The sequence below is a fragment of the Haemorhous mexicanus genome, chromosome 2 (genome assembly GCF_027477595.1).
Source record: "Haemorhous mexicanus isolate bHaeMex1 chromosome 2, bHaeMex1.pri, whole genome shotgun sequence".
NCBI lineage: Eukaryota > Metazoa > Chordata > Aves > Passeriformes > Fringillidae > Haemorhous > Haemorhous mexicanus.
The window spans coordinates 15656358-15675406 of NC_082342.1; the positions used below are offsets into that span (position 1 = coordinate 15656358).

General features: G+C 57.1%; 2 protein-coding genes across 5 annotated transcripts in view; both read right to left on the reverse strand.

Annotated features, from left to right (window-relative positions):
* Nucleotides 1-904: 904 nt before the first annotated feature.
* On the reverse strand, nt 905-14059 carry ARRB1 (arrestin beta 1). Of its 3 annotated transcripts, XM_059873491.1 has the most exons (17): nt 13689-14057; nt 10651-10729; nt 8696-8726; nt 8049-8109; nt 7620-7664; nt 7053-7249; nt 6412-6471; nt 6225-6292; nt 5659-5794; nt 5495-5579; nt 5332-5404; nt 4853-4990; nt 4574-4657; nt 4354-4377; nt 3431-3501; nt 3008-3059; nt 905-2372 (listed from the first exon to the last, which is right to left on the reverse strand). In XM_059873491.1, exons 2-17 carry the CDS (start codon nt 10665-10667, stop codon nt 2261-2263), a joined length of 1254 nt encoding a protein of 417 aa, XP_059729474.1. In that variant the 5' UTR covers nt 10668-10729; nt 13689-14057; the 3' UTR covers nt 905-2260. The 3 variants fall into 3 exon arrangements, with proteins under 3 accessions (XP_059729474.1, XP_059729464.1, XP_059729483.1); XM_059873481.1 differs by lacking the exon at nt 10651-10729 and having other exon boundaries at nt 13689-14056; XM_059873500.1 differs by lacking the exons at nt 4354-4377; nt 10651-10729 and having other exon boundaries at nt 13689-14059.
* A 1946-nt stretch (nt 14060-16005) lies between these two features.
* PDE2A (phosphodiesterase 2A) overlaps nt 16006-19049 on the reverse strand; it is a 40733-nt gene continuing 37689 nt past the window's right edge. For both annotated transcript variants that reach the window (XM_059873461.1, XM_059873471.1), the window contains one exon: nt 16006-19036. In XM_059873461.1, the coding sequence (XP_059729444.1) occupies nt 18811-19036 (226 nt within the window). In that variant the 3' untranslated portion in view covers nt 16006-18810. The remainder of the gene's footprint in view (nt 19037-19049) is intronic.

Genomic DNA, 19049 nt, shown 5'->3' on the forward strand with positions numbered 1-19049 from the left:
GCAGCCTGTCCCAAGGCTGAACAATCCTTTTAGGGAAGGAATTTTCCCTAATATCCAACCTAAACCTCCTCTGGCACAACTTGAGACAGGGTTTCTCCTTCCATGACTGTGAGGGGACAAACCACAGCCCTTCCTGAGTGACCATCTCCAAATTCAGGTCCATAAATGGAGGTGTTACTTGGCTCATTTCCCAGTACTGGCTCCTGCTGCTCTCAGAGGGGTTGAGAAGCTCCCTGCAGATGTTTGGATGCGGCTCTTGGAGATATGGTTCAGTGGCCTTGGCAGGGCTGGGGAACCACTGGACTCTATGATCTTAGAGGGTTTTTCCAACCTCCATCATTCTGTGATCATTAAAACAATCAGCTCTGAGCAGTTCCTCAGCAGAACACAGACTGGACATGGCTTGTTTAACAAGCAGGTCGTTAGTGCCCTGTGCTCATCAAGTATTGCATGACCATGCATTTCATTTCCAAAATAATGCCCAGTCCCTGCTGTGGGATACAGAATCCTTCATCTCCTCCGTGGCTCCTCTGCATGTCTCTGCACACCAGGGAGACTGTCATCAGTGGAGGGATAGGGTGGCATGAGCAGGGCAGGCAGCTGCTGCTCCCTGGTCCTTGCGTAGGAGGGAAAAAATTCCCCTGTGAGGGTGGTGAGGCCCTGGCACAGGATGCCCAGAGAAGCTGCCCCATCCCTAGAAGTATTCAAGGCCAGGTTCGGTGGATGTTTCAGCAGCCTGGTCTAGTGGAAGGTGTGCCTGCCCATGGTGGGGAGGATGGAACTGGATAAGCTTCAAGGTCCCTCCCAACTTAAACCATTCTATGCTTCTGTGACTTGCTGACTTGCTGCCTGTGCCAGTTCCCCCATCCTTAGCCAACAAAAGTGTCCAGGCATTGGGACTGCATTTTACTCTTTTTTCTTTTTTTCCTTTTTTTTTTTTTCTGAGTTTAATAAACTAGAATAATTTATTTGACAGAACACAGAAACATCACAGACAGGGTGGAGAAACCAAAGCAGCAGGTATCAATGATCAGTACAAAGGAACCACTTTACAAAAAGAAGTACCACGCTGCCCATCAGCTTTACCCAAAAATTACAGGGGGAGGGGGTGGGCTCAGCTCAGCACCCCACAAACAGGGTGGAGGGGATGGAGCTATCCCTACAAAATGCTCTCAGATGACAACGCTGACTGCAACAGCACAATAAATAGTGGGAATGGCCTCTCAGTGAGTGGTGGGAGACCAGAGACCCCTGGAGGGGGGAGGAGGTCCAGGCACCACCAATCCAGGAGGTACAAGCATCTGTTGAAACACTGATTAGGATGGCAAAAGTCCTGATTCTCCCCTAATCCCAAATAGGTGCTAGATCCCATGCAGGCAGAGTGAAACATCAACCAGGGGGGCTTTGCAGCTTGGCAGGACAAAAGTATCCCTGGCAACATCCCGCTGGGGGACAAGACTATTCTGCCACAACTCTGCCATGGCTGTGAAGAGGCATTTGAGGCCTCTCCCAGAGCAAGCAGTGTGTGGTAGATGGCACAGACCCACAGGGTCCCTTCTGCCACCTTAACCTGGCACCAGCAGCTCCCAGCTGTGAGCTGGTTTTCTCCAGGGAGATTATACTGGTGTGAAAACAGATGCAGCTGGGAGGAACCCTGGGGCTGGCCACTTTGGGGGGACTTGGGGGAAGAAAAGGGCAGGTGCTACCCACCCTCTTTGTTTGGAACAGCTGGGGCAGGGGCCAAAGTCAAAGCCAGGCTCGTGCATCCCAGGGAGGGAACACATGCAGCAGGGCCGGACAGAGGGGGATTGGTCATGGGTGAAAGGAAGGGACACCAAAGTGCACAGGTGCCTTTTCCCATGAGAAGGCTGCCTAAAAAAATCACCCCCCCACAATTCTGCTGCAATCCCCCTCCCTGTAGCAAACTGGTGTTGAGACTGGGCTTATATAAAACTCATAAAAGGGGCGTCTCATAGTAAAGGGCTCTAGTAAGTGGCAGGAGGCTGGACAGGGACGGAGTTATAGTGAGCCCCACTGCCTCCAGCACCTCCCCGGCCGTGCCCTGCACGGGAAACAGCAGCTCTGGCAGCTGGATGAAGAGACAACACGGCACAGCTGGACGGTTATAGGTCCTGTGGCCATCGGGCAATTGGTAGGCTCCCAGTACAGGTAGAAAACAAAATTAATTAATTATAGAAAAGAGAAGCAGCCTAATGTAGGGGTGTCCCTGGGGCAGGGTGGCGAGCTGGGTGGGGCTCGCTTATCTGTCGTTGAGCTGTGGGGAATTTGTCCGCTCCTCCTCATCCTCCTTGTCATCCTTCATGCCTTTCAGTCGCTGGCGGGCGAAGTCTTCAAACACAATGTCATCATCGCTAGTGGGGGCACAAGGGAAGGGGGTTTAGGTGGGGTGCAAGGTGAAACACCTCCTCTCCCACAAAGCTGTCCCAGCTTGCCCAGTGAGCTCAACCTGCACCGCCTCGATGTTACAGCAGCTCAGGGGGCCCCAAAACTCCCCATCTGTGGCAAACAGCCTTGGTTTTCAAAGCTTTATTAATACTTGCCCAATGCACCCCAAAAAGAGCCCCCAAGCTCCTCAGCAGGTGCAGCTTTACCAGGGCCATGGGCATTTGTCCCACTCTGGAGGAAGCGCAGACCAGCAGGAAGTAGCTGGGTGGGTTAAGTACCCTAAAACCTCCCAAATATATCACCACCCCTTGGAAAGCTGTGGCAACAACCTCCCGCACCCCCAACACGATCCCGGCGGCCTCTTACTGCAGTTTCTCCTGTTTTTTGGAAAGCCATGCAGGGAAGGGCGAAGGAGGAGAGAAGAGAGAGGGGAACAGCACGCGTCATGCATTACAGGTGACATGCGTGGCATTAATCACAAGTGCCAATGCCATGGCACAACAGGTGTTAGAGGACTGCGGGGAGTGCCATGCAACCACCATGTTTCACATTCCCACACGACATGTGGGAATTAGGGGAAGGGGGTATTTTAGTCTCTTACTTTGTATCAAGCTCTATCAGATTTGTATCTATGGGCGCTTCATTCTCTGGAACTGAACAAAGGGATGACAAAGGATTAGTCACAGGGTGGTGACTGCCATCCCACCGAGGTGGGTGACACTTTTCCCAGGATCATCTCTGCCCTCCTCCAGGGTGGGTGAGACCCTCCTGCAGCCATCATTGCCATCCCACTGGGGTGGCTGAGATTCCCCTGGGGTCATCACCACTTCCAGTGTGTGGATGCAACCCCCCCTGAGTTTGGCTACACTGGGGTGATGGGAGCACACCCATGATTTTAATGCTGAGGCCCTGTGAACAGGGTCAACAGGAGCCAAGAATCTCCCTCCATGCAGCCTCACTGGCTCCCTTTGCCCCCACCCACCCCCAGGGATGCTGGCCCTGTGACTCAGGGACAGACACTCACTGTCCCGGTGTACTGGTTCCTCCCTGGGTTTGGGATGCATCAGCGTGAAGGGCAGCTCCACTGCAACATCGCTGGAAGAGACACCAGGGTAAAACATAGGCCTGCCTGCACTTTACATGTAGAGCAAGGCAAATTTGCAGAGGGGGAGCAGAGCAGTTCCCCCATTACAGCTGCTGTAGCGACCACAAAGCTGGGCAAACCCCTGTGTCATCCTCCATGGAGCTGCTCAGCAGCTCTCATGCCTCTTGGCTGAGCCTGGACTCCAGGGTGGGGGATCAGCACAGGCCCCCTGGGAAGCAGAGGGGCATCAGGAGGGAGAGCAGCATGACAAAAATCTGTCTTTAGCAGCTCTGGGGGGGTATCCAAAATCCCTTGAGCTTAGGCTGCAGCCAGCAGGGCCATGGGAATGGCAGGAGGTGCACCAAGTTTTCCCAGTGCTTAGTGGCCATGGTGGCATCAGGGCACGACAGCCTAAGCACAGCCACAAGCTGCCCCATGGCAGGTAGGACAGAGCTCAGACAGAAGTGTCCCAAATGAGGACAAGTAGTCCCATGGTCCCTGTAGGGACCTCCCTGTGGGAGGGAAGTGATGTGAGGATGAAGATCTAGGAAGCCCCAGAGATTTGCCTCGCCACATCCAGAGATGCTCACCCCTATGGAGCCACCTCTGTGCCCTGCTCACTCTCCCCAGCAACACCCACAGGCCTCTCACTCCAGTACAAGTAGGAGGATGCAGAATTCAAACCCTGCCAGCATTCCCAGCCTCATCACCCCAGCCCCACCTCTGCCAGGCTTTTTGCTTTAGGTGAGACAGCATCCCCAACACAGTGGAATTCCCAGGACAGGCATGGGATCAGGTAGCACCCTGAGGGGCTGGGGGGGTGCAGTGAGGATTGGGGGGCGCTGGGGGGAGTGCGGTGTTACCTGGAGGCGAGGTCTCCCAGCAGGCTGGCATGAGTCAAAGGATACAACACATTAGTCACTGTCCCCTCCCAAGGACACACAACCCCCACACACCTTTTGTCCCACCCATGCTGCTTAGTCCCAGGGGAGCTTTAAGAATGATGGGGCCCCACCTGCAGCACAGACCAGTCCCAAGGTTAGAGAGGAGGTGCAGCACGGTGTGGGGGTGCCCAACACTCACCCTCCTCGTGACACCACCAGCTTCACCTTCACCTTGTAGGAGACAATGATGCCCAGGATCTCCTTGTTGGCTCCATCTCTTAATCTGGAGGAAGGGGCGGGTGGGCATCAGTGAGGGAATATCCATGGGGACCAGCCCCCTGTCCTCCTGGAGATCCCCCTGTGGGATCTCCTCCACCTCAAACATCATCCCTGGAGCAGGGGCTGGATGCCCACCAGGGCCATGTCCTGCCCCCACACTGCAGGGGAGATAGGAGCCCTGGGGGGTAGAGGGGCTCACAGTGTGCTGGAGGCCAGGTTGGTGTCCTCGTGCTTGAGCTTCCCATCCAGCGCCAGCCCCCGCTTCTCCCGGTTGTTGGCAAGGAAGGGGGTCAGGGTGTAGACTTTGCAGAACGTCGAGCTTGGGGCCACCATATCACTGGAGATAATTTTCACCATCAGCCAGAGCCCCAGCCACCCACAGCTCCCACAGCCCCACAGGGCACCCCAGACATCTCCATCTTAGCCTGGTGAACTCTACATATTCCCATCCCTGCCACAGCCTGATGAACATCTCCTTCCTGGAGGACTCAGAGGGTGATGTCCCCAAGATGCCACCAGAAAAAATGTCTCCATCTCCCTGCTCCTCCCACTGGTTCCTGCTTCCCAAGAGCAACATCCCAGTGGGGCTGCACTGGGGCAGGAGACCTCAAATGCTCCTCCAAAACCCCCTGAGGTCTCCAGGGCTCCTCATGATGTGCCCAAGGAGCCAGTACTCACTCAGCATCCTCCACAGCCACTGGGCACTTGTACTGGGCCGTATTGAAGAGGCAGATGTCAGCATACTGGCGCACTGGAGTGATACACAGCAAGATGGGGATCAGGGTAGGCCCCCACAGGGATGGCGACAGGGACACCAGTGGGGTGGGGCCCTACTCTTCACCTGAGATCTTGATTTTCTTCACGGTCTTGTTGGTGTTGTTGGTGACATGCACGTTAACACTGATGGGCTCCCCATGGTAGTATATCTGTAGGGGAGCAGAACAGAGAGGATGGTGAGATCCCCAGGGTCACCCCACCAGTATACACTCCCCAGTCCTTGCCCACCTCCTTGTCCAGGGATGCCTCAAGGTGAAGCGGCTTGTCTGACATGAGGAACTGCCGGGTGGTCTCTGCCATGGGCTGGGGGCCAGGTCTCTCTGGTGCATACTGGACCTTACGGATTACCAGGCGCACTGAGTTCCTGGGGGAAGAAAAGAGGAGAACTCAGGCTGCCTGCAGGCTACCCTCTTTCTTGGCCCATTCTGGCTTTTCTTCTGGTCTGCTGGGTCAGAAGGATGCCATGGAAGGTCTTGTCTGGATGCCCACCAGAGCTACAAGGGGAAAGTCCTATGGCCGGGCCAGGTTGCCCACAGCAAGTGTTAGCTCCTTGCACAGTGGTGGATATCCCAGCCCTAAGATGTTCTCTGACCCATCCCTATCCTGGAGAACACCTCCATTCCAGCCCCATCGTGGAAAAAATCCCCATCCAAGCCCCTTCTTGGAAGACAACTCTATCCAATCCTGGAAAGCATCTCACACAAGGTGGGTAACAAACTGCGGTGCCCCTTTCCTGCTGCCAGTACCAGGAGGATGCTGCTTCCATCCAGACTGGATGGATTCTCTCTGCTTACCTCTTGTGGATCTTCTCCTCCAGGTTCTCAGCACAGAAAGCTTTAACCTCGTAGTCCACTCCACAGGCCTGAAAACCAGGAAGGGGGAAGAAGGAGGCAGAGAAACCCCTTTGCACTCCCCAGAGAGGTGACCCCAGCAGTGGCCACTCACCACAGCCTAGTGGCATGGGAACATGGGGGACCTTACCTTCCCCGTGTCCTCTGGGCCTGGCTGCAGTGTGACAGAACAAGGCAAGTTGGGGGGGATCTGGAAGGGAAAGGAGGGTGAGGAGCTTTTTGGGGGGCTACCAGTACTTCCCTATCCTATGCACAATAGAAAGAGGGAAATCCAGAAAAGATTTCCTCATTTTACTACTGAATTTTCTAAATCCCAAAGTGTTACAAAAATACATTATTTTAGAGGGTTTTAATTAATTGGGGATTTTGAGAAATCAGGGCATCAGGCACATTTTTGAGGCCATAGGACTGAGCACCATAAAATGTCACAGAGCTCCAGAGGGGGTGGGGGTGGCCAGCATTGCCAAAGTTGTGCTGGGGAAATTGGAGGAGCAGGAGGGGGTCTACTCCCACCCCATTCCCTGCCAGAGCTGTCCAGTGCTGGCATGGATTCCCAGTGCTAGCATGGACCCCCTGTTGCTGACACAGACTGGCAGTTTCCCTACTGGTGGCTACCCTCTGGTCACAAGTTTGAAGATCACCACCAAAAGCTGTGTCTTGATCACAGATAGCAGCATCTCACCCCCAACCACGACCCCACAGGGCCAGATGGGACCCTGATGTCCCCACCAAAAGGTTCACTGTCCCTTCAAGCACCCCAGAGCACCCTACCTCAAAGGTGAAGGGGTAGGCATGCTCGCCCAGCTTCTTGATGAGCCGCTCCTGCAGCCGTGTCAGGGGCTTTTTGTCCTCGGGCACCGGGGGGAAGGCCTGGGAGTTGGCCACGAACAGGTCCTTGCGGAAGGTCAGTCCCAGAACATCCAGGTCCTCACGGCCATAGCGGAAGGCGCAGGTCAATGTCACAAAGACTGGAAAGGGTGACAAGGGGAGGTTGGTAGCAGGGTGTGGGTCATGGAGGGGACCATAATGGATTGCATGGGGGCACCAAGGCAAGGTGGCAACCTGGCCCATGCCAGTGCCACCAGCACTGGGAAGTAGTGGTGGCTTGAGGACATGCCATGTTGAGAAGATGAGGATTCAGCAGCCAGCTGTGCCTTTGGATGCCCACCACAGCATCCCTATTCTCCACAGGACAGGGAATCTGTCATGGAGACGGGGCTGGAAATTGTCACCAAAGAGCCCAGAGATGCCAATGTCTGGATAGGATTGCATGGGGATGCTAGTGGCATTCCCTAGTGCCACTTCTGTGGCCTCAGGGATTCCAGGGGTAGACATTACCTTTTCTTTCCTTCAGGTATTCAGGATCCACCAGCACTACTCCATCTACAACGGAACAGCCAGGTCAGAAATGCGCCACAGGGACTGGGGGGACACACTGGCAGGGTCAGGGGACATGCTGGTAGGGTTAGAGAGGAATGTACAGGCAGGGTTTGAGGGGACACCAGCACAGTTAAGGGGTGACATGCTCTCCCTTTACACAGAGAGTCATCACCTCCAAGCTGCCAGCTAGGGCTTGGGGGGAAACACACTGCTAGCAGGGACAGTCTGCACCTACCGCACCCAGGGCATATGCAAAGCCACAGTGGGACATGAATATTATCCCAAATCAGCTGTTTTCTGCTCCCCAAAATCTTTCTTCCCAGACAGCCCAGCCCACTCTGGCATGCATTTTCCCACAATTGAGGTCCCTTTCCTGCCACCACATACCCACGGGGTCTACCACGTCAATGTGGTCCACGAAATCCCTCTTCCCAAGGTAGACAGTGAGCTGCAGAGGAGAACAGGGTGTCAGGGCTGCCAAGAGCAGACCCCCCCCCCCCACCCTCCCAGGGCCCCCCATATTGTCACCACCCACTGGAGTCCATATTCCTCATCATCCCCAGGGTCACCCTGTCCCTGTGGTAGCCAAAAGCCAATCCCACCCCATTCCAGTGAAAGCCTGGAACCTTTCCAGATGTCCCCAGAGCCAAAGACACTTTGCATCTGGGGACTCTTGGGTGGCACCCCAGTGGTTTGTACTCCAGTGTCAGGAAGGGATGAGCCCCCCAGTGTCACCCTCTCACCTTTCTCCTGATGGGGAAACTGAGGCACAAGGCAGACAGCTGCCAGGCAGAAGGTTTTCTGCATCAGCTCCTGCTGTCCAACCCAAAACCCCCACAGGCAGAGTCAGCTGCACCCCAGCACTCCAAAACCTGTCTGCTTGATCCCTGACCTTGAGAAAGCTCCCCACCAGCCCCACTGTGCCTCAGTTTCCCTTCCTGCCACCCTGGCAGGATGCTGAGGCAGAAAGGGTTCAGGGACATGCCCACCCGCTGCTCCCAGCCATGCTTATGACCCAGCCATGTCCCCCTTACCTTCCCGTTAGGACTGGCTTTCTTAAACACCCTGCAAAACAGCAAAGGGGGGTGAGTGCTGGAGCAAGGGGTACCCTCCACTCCTGAACTCCCCCCTCTGCTCCTGGCTCCCTGCCCATGGAGCTGTCCAGCTCTCCCCTTCAGAAAGGGTCCCTGGGGGAAGAAGTATCCACTGGCACAGTCCCATGGTGCCAGGTGCATCCAACCCTCAGCACCACTGCCAGGACCCAACTTTGGATAATGAAGGCATCAGGACCCCGGCACACCCCTTTGCCTGAGGACAGTGCCCAGACACCACTGTGAAAGGCAGCAGCACCCCGGCATCCATCTGGCCCTGGGGACCAGCGTGTGGGACCATGGGGTCAAGGCATGCACAGGATGGGAGCATCCCACAGGATGAACCCACCTCACCTTTACCTCACATGAATGCATCCCAAAGCCACTGGAGAAGCAAGAAAAGTCTGGGTGCTCCTTTCCCCAGGGCTTTTTATTCCCATTCCAAACCATGGAACTAGCCCCCAGACACCCCTCTCAACTCCCAAAATCCTTCTGGAACACAGAGATATGGGAGAAAAGATGTGTATCCAACGTGCCACTGCTGGGGAATGCCAGAGCATTCCCAGCCTGTCTGTTGCAGGCAGGAAGCGGGCAGAGGCAGGTAGGGTGCCTGGTGCTGCCAGATTTTTTGGAGCCTGCCCTGGCACAAAGCCACCCATAATGGGTTCCCCTCAGATAATCCCTCCTCGCCTTTAAATTCCATTAAAACCATCCGGGAAGATTAGTAGTGGTTTTAGGCTGGAAAAAAACCAATTTCCCAGGGCAGCTGCTTGGCTCTGCCAAAATGTCAAAGGCTGCTACTGGATGATGAACCCTCAGCCACCCCAGTGCCTGCAGCTGCCCACACCAAGGCAAAGGGCAGGCAGGGAAGGCAGCAGCTGGTGGGTTCCAGCCTGGGGTTGACCACCACCCCAGCGATGTGGTAGGATGCATCAGGAGATGTGTGGGCACACCCCTCACTACCATATCCCTGAAATGCTCTGTCCCCACCTCCCTGTGTCCCTGCATTATGTGTGTCTGTGCACTCCTGCACACCCAAGTCTCCATATCCCACTCCCTTGAGAGCCATGGGGACCAGCACAGCCCAGCCAAGCTCTGCCCAGGAAGCAGGATCTAGTCTGGATAAGGGAGTGTGGAGGCTGGGGGCCTGCATTCCCTTGTCCCCAGATAAGCCACAGGAACCCTCTGCCAGACACATAAAATATTGGGGACATCCTTCTGGCTGTCCCAAGCCACTGGGAGCATCAGGAACATCCTGCTGGCTCTTCCTGGATGGCTTTTCCCTGTGAGGGTTGGGGGATTGACTTTTCCCAGCCGAAATGGGAAAGCACTTCCACAGTAGGATGTTTGTCATGAGGGCTTGCTGATGGTGTGATCCTGTGCTGGTGCAAAGAAAGATGGAGTTAATGGGAATGCTGCTCCAATTAAGTAACCTGGGGAGATAAAGGCCTCAACTTGCCGTGGAAGGGCACCAGCACCCCACAGTTTCTGGGATTTGAAAGCTATGGGGGGATCATTCTCCAGAGTCAGGGATGGAGGGGCAATGAATGCATCCTCCTGAGAGCCCAGAGCAACTAACAGCAGGATTTTCATGAGTAATTAATGAGGCATCACTTCGAAGCAGGATAAGGAGCATCCCCTGACAGCCGGTCACCCCACATCCCACAGACCAGCTCCCAAGGGAAACCCCAAGAGGGTCCAGCATGCTGGATCACAACCTGAGGTATGCTGGGAAGCCCCAGAAAAGGCAGCCAAGGCTGGAGGCTCAGTGGGTGCCACTGCTAGCCCCCTGAGACATGGGTGATGCTCCCACCCAGCCCTGGAGACACTAACGGAGCTGCTAATGAACCCAGTGCAAGCAAGATTGATGGCAGATGCTGCAGGAAGCCATTCCTTACCACTCTGCCTGGCACATACTCGTGCTGGCACCACACTGGAACAGGAATCCATGGAGCCTGAGACTTGCTGAGCCACACACTGCAGGTGCAGAAGCCCCAGGTTAGGGGTGCAGAAGCTCCACAGAATGCAAGACCTGCACAGCTGCCCACTGTGCATGCAGGAGCCCAGGCTGGCTCCCCACTGTGGGTACAAAAGCGTGCTGTGCCCTCATCCTGTGGATCCAGCAGCCCTGCCTGGCCCCACACCACGGCTGCAGGAGCTCACATCTCCCCTGAAGCACCAGTGACAGAAGGGAAGGGGCACATGGGGACACGGTGGCCTGTTGTTGCCAGCGGGGTGACCCTCACCCGCCACCGGATCTAGAGGGAGGAAAGGAGGAAGTGTGAAGCCTTCCCTCCCCCTCCAGCCCTTCCTGGTGTCGAAACACTGGAGACATGAGGCAGGAAGTGGCCTCCGCTGCTGCCCATCAGAGGCTTGGGGCCTCATGCCGTGGGCTGGCAGTCCCAGTGCCCCCTGAGCCTGTCATGCTGCCACACAGCCACATCCCATCTCGCCTGCCCTCTCCCTGCCATGGATCCCATCCCTTAATGAGCTTGTTAGGCACCCAGCCAGGACTATTATTAGTGGGGTCTGCTGGATCTTGATTGGAAGATTTATGAGGATTTAATTCCCCTAGGCATCGGAACAGGATCTGATGGCAACACCATTGATTGCCTTTGAACCCAGGGCACAGAATTCAGGGATTTTGCCAACTCTCATGCTAACAAGGTTGGCTGGCAGATCTAATTAGCTAGAGCCACGTTAGAAGGGACCTCCAGGGATAATGGAACCACCAGCAACCACATCATACACACTGGCACAACCCCCTGGTGGTGGCCAGAAGCTCCATGCCAGCTGTGCCTGCATAATCCTGGAGAACCATGCCATTCAATCCCAAAACAAGAGCATCCCACAGGCCCAATGCTGCATTTTCCATCCCTGCTGCATTCATCTATCTATCCCCTCCCAGGGTCAGCAGCAGCACCCCCCAGCTGGGTCAGAGCTCCACCAACTTCCTTGGCAAGGAAACGCCTCAGCTGTGGGATCCGGGATGTGTCTGGATCCTGCTGTTATTACCAGAGTTTGCTCTCCAAACAACATCCAGGAAGCAGGAGTCCTGGGCCACCTTCTAGGGCTCTTTCTCTTCCCAGTGGAGATCCCTGTCCTGCTCCCACACCCTATGGCTTCATCTAGGGGGATGAATGGGGTGGTGGAGGGACCAAGCAACAGGTCTGGCGGCAGGCGAGGGTCACCCCCCTAGCAGCAAGATGCTATGGTGGAATGCTGCAGAGGGGCTGGATGCTACTACTGGGCCAGAGGAAAGGTGCAAGGGGTGCTTAATGCCAACCAAGGGGGGCTCTGGTGTACCAGAAGCACTGCAGCACTTCCCAGCCACCAGGAAGCCACCCTCAAGCCACAGGCTAGGAATCCCAGCAGCCAGGAATTCCAGTAGCTGGGCATCCTGTGTGGGGTTGCAGCTGCCCTGGCTGGGTACTGAGTGGGAAAAGCAGGGAAAGGTGATCAATGATGCCAACAGCCACCAACTGAGCTGTCTCCTCCAGCTCTTCCCACTGGTGACTCCCGAGAAAAGTGGGGTGCCACAGCAGGAATCAGCAAAAATGGGCTTTTGGGGAAATCAGATAGTAAATCAGATCGCACAGCTGAACCTCCTGATCAAACCCAGTGGATTTGGGTTTGGAGATCCAAACTGGAGAGGAAGAGGGATTTGCCAGCCTAATTCTTCCCCCCTCACCCTCCCCCGGCTCCCACTGTACAGGCTGCGTAGGCAGGGAGAAGATCAGCTCATGCCTCTCCTGCCGGCACGCCTGCTGATGGGAATGCTGCTCACCAAGCTCCCCCTGGCACCTGAAAAACCCTGGAGGCCAAGCTAGCTGCATCCTGGGGTTTGCACCCAGACATTGGGAGGAACCCAGTGGCTGCTCCAGCCCCCTGATCTGTGGGGCTGTCCACCAGCTCCAGGAGCACAATAAAAATTCCCAAGAATTCAGGATACTGAGCAAGGAGGAAGCGGATGCTGTCAGCCATGGCTGGGGCACCAACACCCAGCAGCAGCAACAGCCACTTCCCAGAATGCTGGATGAGTTCAACAGGCACCTACAATTCCCATCCTGCCACTCCAAAACACTGCAGTGTTTCTGGAAGGTTCTTCCCAGGCAGGCCAGAACCCCTCATCCTTCTCTCTTGCCCTGGCCATGGCTGGGGAGGCAGAGGCTGCACCGAAGCCCCCTGATCCTGACGCCAAGAGGACATGGAGATGAGCAAATGTAGGGCAATGGTGTTGAGGGGTGAGCAGGAGCACTCTGAAATCCCCGGTCCTCCATGATTAATGGTTAAGGGGGCAGAAAGGGATTGGGGCAAAGAATGGGAGAGTAAACCCCTGACCACTCTGCCAGTGCCCAGCCGGTGAGCAGATGTCACAGGAGATTCCCCAGGCCTCCCTGCAAGGGCTGGCAGGGGTCATCAGGCTCTCCCTCAAATCCCAACAGCCCCCTGCAGGATGTGCAGCCCAGCAGGTCCCGCACCTGGAGCCCTGGGGAGCACAGGGGGGGTCCCCATCCACATCTGCACAGGGGCCCCTAAAAGACAGCATCCCCATGGCAGCATTCCCATGGGATGAAGGCGTCGCAGGCCCTCGTGTCCCTGCGTTCCAGGGCTGGCACGTGCTCTCTGACACCCCCAGCTGTGCCGCATGCCGGGAGTGACATCAGGGCCTGGGTCCCCTGGCGTCACTGCGATGACAACAGCCTCCCCCATCCCAAATCCACCCAGGCTGCAAATCTGATGGGGAGGGAGTAGTGACGCCCCCGGTCTCCGGGTCCTCACTACCGCTCGGAGAGCACCATATGCCAGCAGCGGGGCCACCTCAGGGGACAACCAGCTCCAGCTCGGGGCACGGGCAGCGCCAGTCCCACCCCTCCCCCGCCGCTGCCGGGCATGCCCCCCCGGGATGCTCCGCTCTGTCCCGGTCCTCACTCACCGGGTGCCTTTGTCTCCCATGGCCCTGCCGATCCTGTGGGCTCAGCCGAGAAGCGCCGGCTGGGCTTGGAAAATTACTGGCTGGATGGTGGAGGGAGCGGCGGCGGGGCGGGAGCGGGGCCCGGTGCGGCCCTGCTCGGGCCCGCTCGGAACCGCTCGAAACGCTCGAGCACGCTCGGAAACACTCGGAACCGCTCGGCTCGGCCCGGGCGGACGCCACGCCGGCCGGTTCGGGCCCTCTCGGAACCGCTCGGGCAGGTTCGGAACTGCTCGGAGCCGCTCGGAACCGCTCGGAGCCGTCCGGACACGCTCGGAGCCTCTCGGCAGGGCTGGGCCCGTCCCGGTTCCGGTGCGGACGCGGACGCGGACGCTGCCGCCGCCGCCGCCGCCTCCGCCCGCCCCTGAGCGGCGCGGCCCCGGGGCCGGGGCGGAGGCGCGCAAGGGCCGCCCGGGCGGGGAGAGGATACGGAGAGAGGATACGGGGAGGCGGGGGGGGGGGGGGCACCGGGCTGACACGGGGTGGGCGGGAAGGCGGTGAGGGGGTAGGAGAGTGTGGGGCAGCGCGCGCGCGGGGACACACGAGCGTGCGCACGCACACACAGCGGCGGGAGCACGCGCGCGGCTCGGGGCGCCCCCCAGCGGCTGCGCGGGGACACAGCGGGGAGAACGCCGTGTGTGACCGTGGGGACACGCGTGGGGGAACAGAGACCCGCGTGTCAGCCGAGACACGTCTGTGAGCACACAGAGACACGTACGTGAGCACAGACGCGGGAGTGTGAGTACAAAGATAGGTGTCTGTGGTCAGAGGGACATGACTTGCACGTACATGCGCACACATCTGCACGCGTGAACTCACACACGTGCACACGCATGCACAGGTCCGTGCACACACAAACACACATGCATACACATACGGAATACACAAAACAGAATATGCCCACGGGCGCGCACACACACACACGCACTTGCGAACACCCCGCCCCCGAGGTGTCCCTCCCCTCTCCAATGGAATCTGCCTTCCCTGCAGGAACACGTCCGTCCTACCCCCCCGCCCTCCCCATTGGCCGTGTCCCACCGCCGCCCGCCTCCTGTCGCGGAGCAGCCCGTGGAGAACGGGGCTTCAGGTGATTCCAGTGCTGCGTCCATCCCCAGCTGGAGCATCCCTTTCCTATCCCGCTCCCATCGTGGGGCGGATGGAGGGGACCGAGGATGGACACGTGGTGTCTTCTGTGCCCACTGTGGGGACACCTGCACCCCACCCACGGGGCAGCTTTACCACGTCCTTGGCGAAACCTGCGCCCCACCTTAGGGACAAAAGGACGTGCCGAGGCTGCGGTGAGGGTCTGGAAGGAAGGCCGTGATACCCTGACGGATCCAGGAAGGAGTGTCACCTAAGGTCATAGAGCCCTCGGTGGCAGAGGCAGAAGTGCGGCAGCTCCTGGCTGGGGACCATAAACCCTGCTCTGGGACTAGTTCGGAGGATTAAAGGATTTAATCCCAGGATTTGAATCGGCGCTTGGAGCAGGATGGAGGCATTTGGTAGTTAGGGCAATTTTTCACAGTTTTTCACCCCCATTTTGGCAACTCATGGAGTGCCGGAGCGTGCCAGCACCAAAGCCTCCGGGGACTTTTCCTCTGGATATAAAATACCCAAAAACTGTCAGATTGGGCTGGGATGAAAGTGCTGCATTGATTTTGGATAATAAATTGCTCATTAGCCGGATGGCAGGAATGAAAGCTGCAGCCTTGATATATGGATGATGGGCAGGCTAGTGGATCCCGCCTGGGGCCGTGCAGGGATGGCTGTGGGAGCCAGAGGTGCAGCTGGATTCTGCCCTGCTCCCAGCCCAGGCTCAGAGGGGTCCTGACACAGGCCTCATCCTGCATCCCAGCCTAGAATCCCACTGCAGTCCCAGCCAAAGCTGGATCCTGCCCCAGGCCCAGCTCCCCCTGCTGCCAGGCTGGATGGGTCCCAGTATGGCTCCTGTCCAGGCATGGGGGGACCACAACCTGGCAGATGGAGATGAAAAGAGCATCCCAGGGGATTGGAGCATCCTGGGGTTCTGGAACATTTCAGGAGGGAACGGCACAGGAAGGGACAAGAGCAGCTGGAGCACTCAGAGGGGATCAGTGAATCCTGGGGCATTGGAGCATTCCATGAGAGTGGAACATCCAAGGAGGGGCTGGATCTTCTTGGGGAGTCAGAGCTACACAGCCCAAGCTGGATTCTCCCCCTGAAGGTGATTTTGGTGTTCATAAGTTTTAATTAGAGCTCCCCAGACCCCAACAAGGCCACCCACCAACCTGTCACGGGAAGGTTGACATATGAAATTTATTTAGGAAAACCAAAACCCACCAAAAAAAGAGAAATAATAATAAAGAAGGAGCAGGAGGAGAAGAAACAGTAGGGGGAGGAGAAGGAAGAGGAGAAGAAGGAGGAGGAAGAAAAGAAGGAGAATAAGAAAAGAAGGAGGAGAGGAAGAAAGAGAAGTCATCTCCTCCTTAGGCTCCATTGGAGTCCAGAACAACCAGTGCCGCAAGACAGAAGGACAGAAAAGCTGGAGGAGGTTTGCACACCCACACACACCTGTGCACACTCATGGGTGAGCTGGGCTGGCTGTGAGCTGCACTCCTCAGTATCCAGAGGGGTATATACAGGGCCAGGAGCTGGGAAAGCATTGACTACCTACACACACCAGCAGCAGGGGCTGGAAAAGTGGGATACAGCTGGGAAAAGGGCATCCCTGCATGCCCCCACCACAGTGTGGTACCCAGGATGCAGAACCCAAGTGCAGGACACCCCCACATCTATTGGATGGAGAGATCTGTGCATTGTCAGGTATCCCTGGGTCGGCACTGGGATGCAGGGACTGTCTTTGAACAGTTGTACCTACTGGCACCTTGGTACCAGGACTGTGCCAACGTCACAACAGGGATGGAGCTGCTGTCCTCCTCTTGCAGCTTGGGGGTTTGCTGCCTTCTGGGACCATCCCCACTCCCTATGGCAGTGTGGGGAGTGGGGGGGAGGGCTTAAGGGGGTCTTGGAGGCAAAACCGTGGGCCAGCAGACAGACTCAGTCACCAGGTGGGTCCCACCAGGGTTCGGGCAAAGCATCTCACTAAAGGCATCTCCGAGTAGGTAAGGCAAAAGGAATTCAGGTCACTTCAGCCACGTGGAGCAGCTCAGCGTTGAGGTCTCCCATTGCTCCTGCAGACACACGCTCCAGGTATCCCAAGAACACAGGCAAGTCATTGCTTACAGACAAGCCAAGGAGAGAAGCAGCCACCATGCAGCCCAAATCCAGGAGGGACCTGCTATGGCACCACTGGGGATGGGGCAGCAAATGGCCCCATGTGCACTCTTGATCCCAACACAACCAACACCAATGCCAGCAGTGCCGGAATTTTACCATGCAGCTCCCATCGCCTTTCCCTGGTGTGGTGGTGGACTCATCCAGCCCCCACAAGCTGGATGATGCAGCCTGAGGGCTCAGTGCACCCTAATCCCTCAATGCTGAGCACACCCACTCAGCCCCAGCCCCCTCTGCAGCTCTGCCCCAGAGGGCAAGCTGCTCCCTGCAGTTCCCCTGCTCATGGGTGTTTCAAGTGGCTTTGGCTGGGGTGATAGAGCCCAGGATCACATACAGCTGGTCGGACCCCAAAGGCTGGTGGAGCCCCTGGGACTGAGAGGGTCCATATGGGTTGGGTTGTGGGACTGGAGAGACCACAGGAAGGGCAGCAGGGTCCATGCACAGTGGTCTGTAGGACACAGAGGAGAACGTTGGGGTCCATGCACAGTGGTCCACAGGACCAGAAAAACCACAGGAGATTGGTAGGGTGCATGCATGGCAGTCAGGACAAGGAGGGAGTCATGGGAAAACACCAGAGTCCATGCATGACCAGATCAACCATGGTAGACTAACAGCATCCATGCATGGTGCCACGTAGGACTGGAGGGACCACAGGAAAATAGCAAGGTCAATGCATGGTGGTCTGCAGGACCAGAGGGACCACAGGAGACCATTGAGGTTCATGTCCAGTGGTCTGCAAGACCAGAAGGATCCCAAAATGTTGGCAGGATCCGTGCACAGAGGTTGGTATGGCAGGAGTTGTGAAGCCACTGTGAGCTAGGGATGCTCACAACATGGTCACCAAGCAGAGAAGCTGCTTGCAGTGAGGAGGCTCCTTGGTGGACACCTCAGAGGAACACCTATGTTCCTCTACCTATGGCAAGGACATGTATGGGACCAGAAGGTGAAGGTGATGTATGGGACCAGATGGACCCCCTGTGGAGCACAGCCTCCCTCCCCTGTGCATGCAAACCAGCAGCAGGACCCCCAGCCTTGGCAAGTGTGTAGCCCTTGTAGGGGATGTGGTTGTGTGGTTGCATGGGACTGGGCTGTGTGAGAGATTTGAGCCCTTCCATGGGTGAGTGGGTTCAGGGATCCTAGATGGGTGGGGCTTTTAGCCAAAGGATGCTCAGCAGCTGCTAGGGAGAGGCTGCAGCTTGTTCTCTAGTGTGGATCCCAGCAGGAGATGCAGGCACATCCTGTGGCCATCCCACTCTGGTGTCTCTTCCCTCCTCCAGCTGGAGCCAACCTTCTTCTGTGGACCTGATCTATGGTCCGTGGCAACACCCCCCATACGCTCTACACCCCCCATACGCTCTACAGTTCTCCCACTGCCATCCTTGCCATCCTGCCCCACACCATCCCCCTCTGTCCTGCTAATCCATGCACACCCATGTCATGGTGACTGAGCCCTCTATGGGTGCTTCCACCAAGGACATCATTCTTATTGTCACCCCATGGGGACAGGACCTGCAGTCTTAAGGCAGCTTAAAGCACATCCATCCCCCAGCCCCACTGTGTCCCTTGGTGCTCCCAGCCACCAAGGCAGTGTCCCATGGACTACTGGGTGGATGGGACACCTGAACACCTGCCCCAGAGGGAGGAAATAGTCAGTGGTGGGGAAGGACCAGTGGCGGCTGCTGGCAGCACACAGCCCTTGCCGTGGTAGTCCAGATTCACTGATATCCCCCCAAACCTCCTCCCCATAAGCTGGGGGATGAGGCTTGGGGATTCTCCCAGCCCAGCCATGGCTGTGGCCCCCCCTTCGCCTTCTTCACTCGGCCCCAGCCTCGGGGGGCTGCCCAACCTCAGGTTCCAGGCAGCCATTGAGCTGGGGGTCAGGGGCCTGTGGGTCATATTCCTCATCCAGAAAGTCCAGGGAGTTGTTACTGGGCAACCCCCGGATGGTGAATTTGTGGGAGACCTTGGTCCACTGCTCCCGGTTGCTGGCCACCCGCTCGTAGAGCTCCGCTGCCTTGGGGAAGAGATCCTGCAGCAATCTGGGGAGTGGGC

Bases quoted from the DNA above. Each gene is read 5' to 3' on its own strand.
- ARRB1 (XM_059873481.1), bottom strand. From the start codon at position 13,708: ATGGGAGACAAAGGCACCCG. The intron at 5,795-6,224 runs GTAAGCAGAGAG...TTCTTCCCCCAG, and splicing joins GAGGAGAAGATCCACAAGAG to GAACTCAGTGCGCCTGGTAA. The intron at 4,991-5,331 runs GTGAGTACTGGC...AATTATCTCCAG, and splicing joins GTGGCTGTGGAGGATGCTGA to TGATATGGTGGCCCCAAGCT.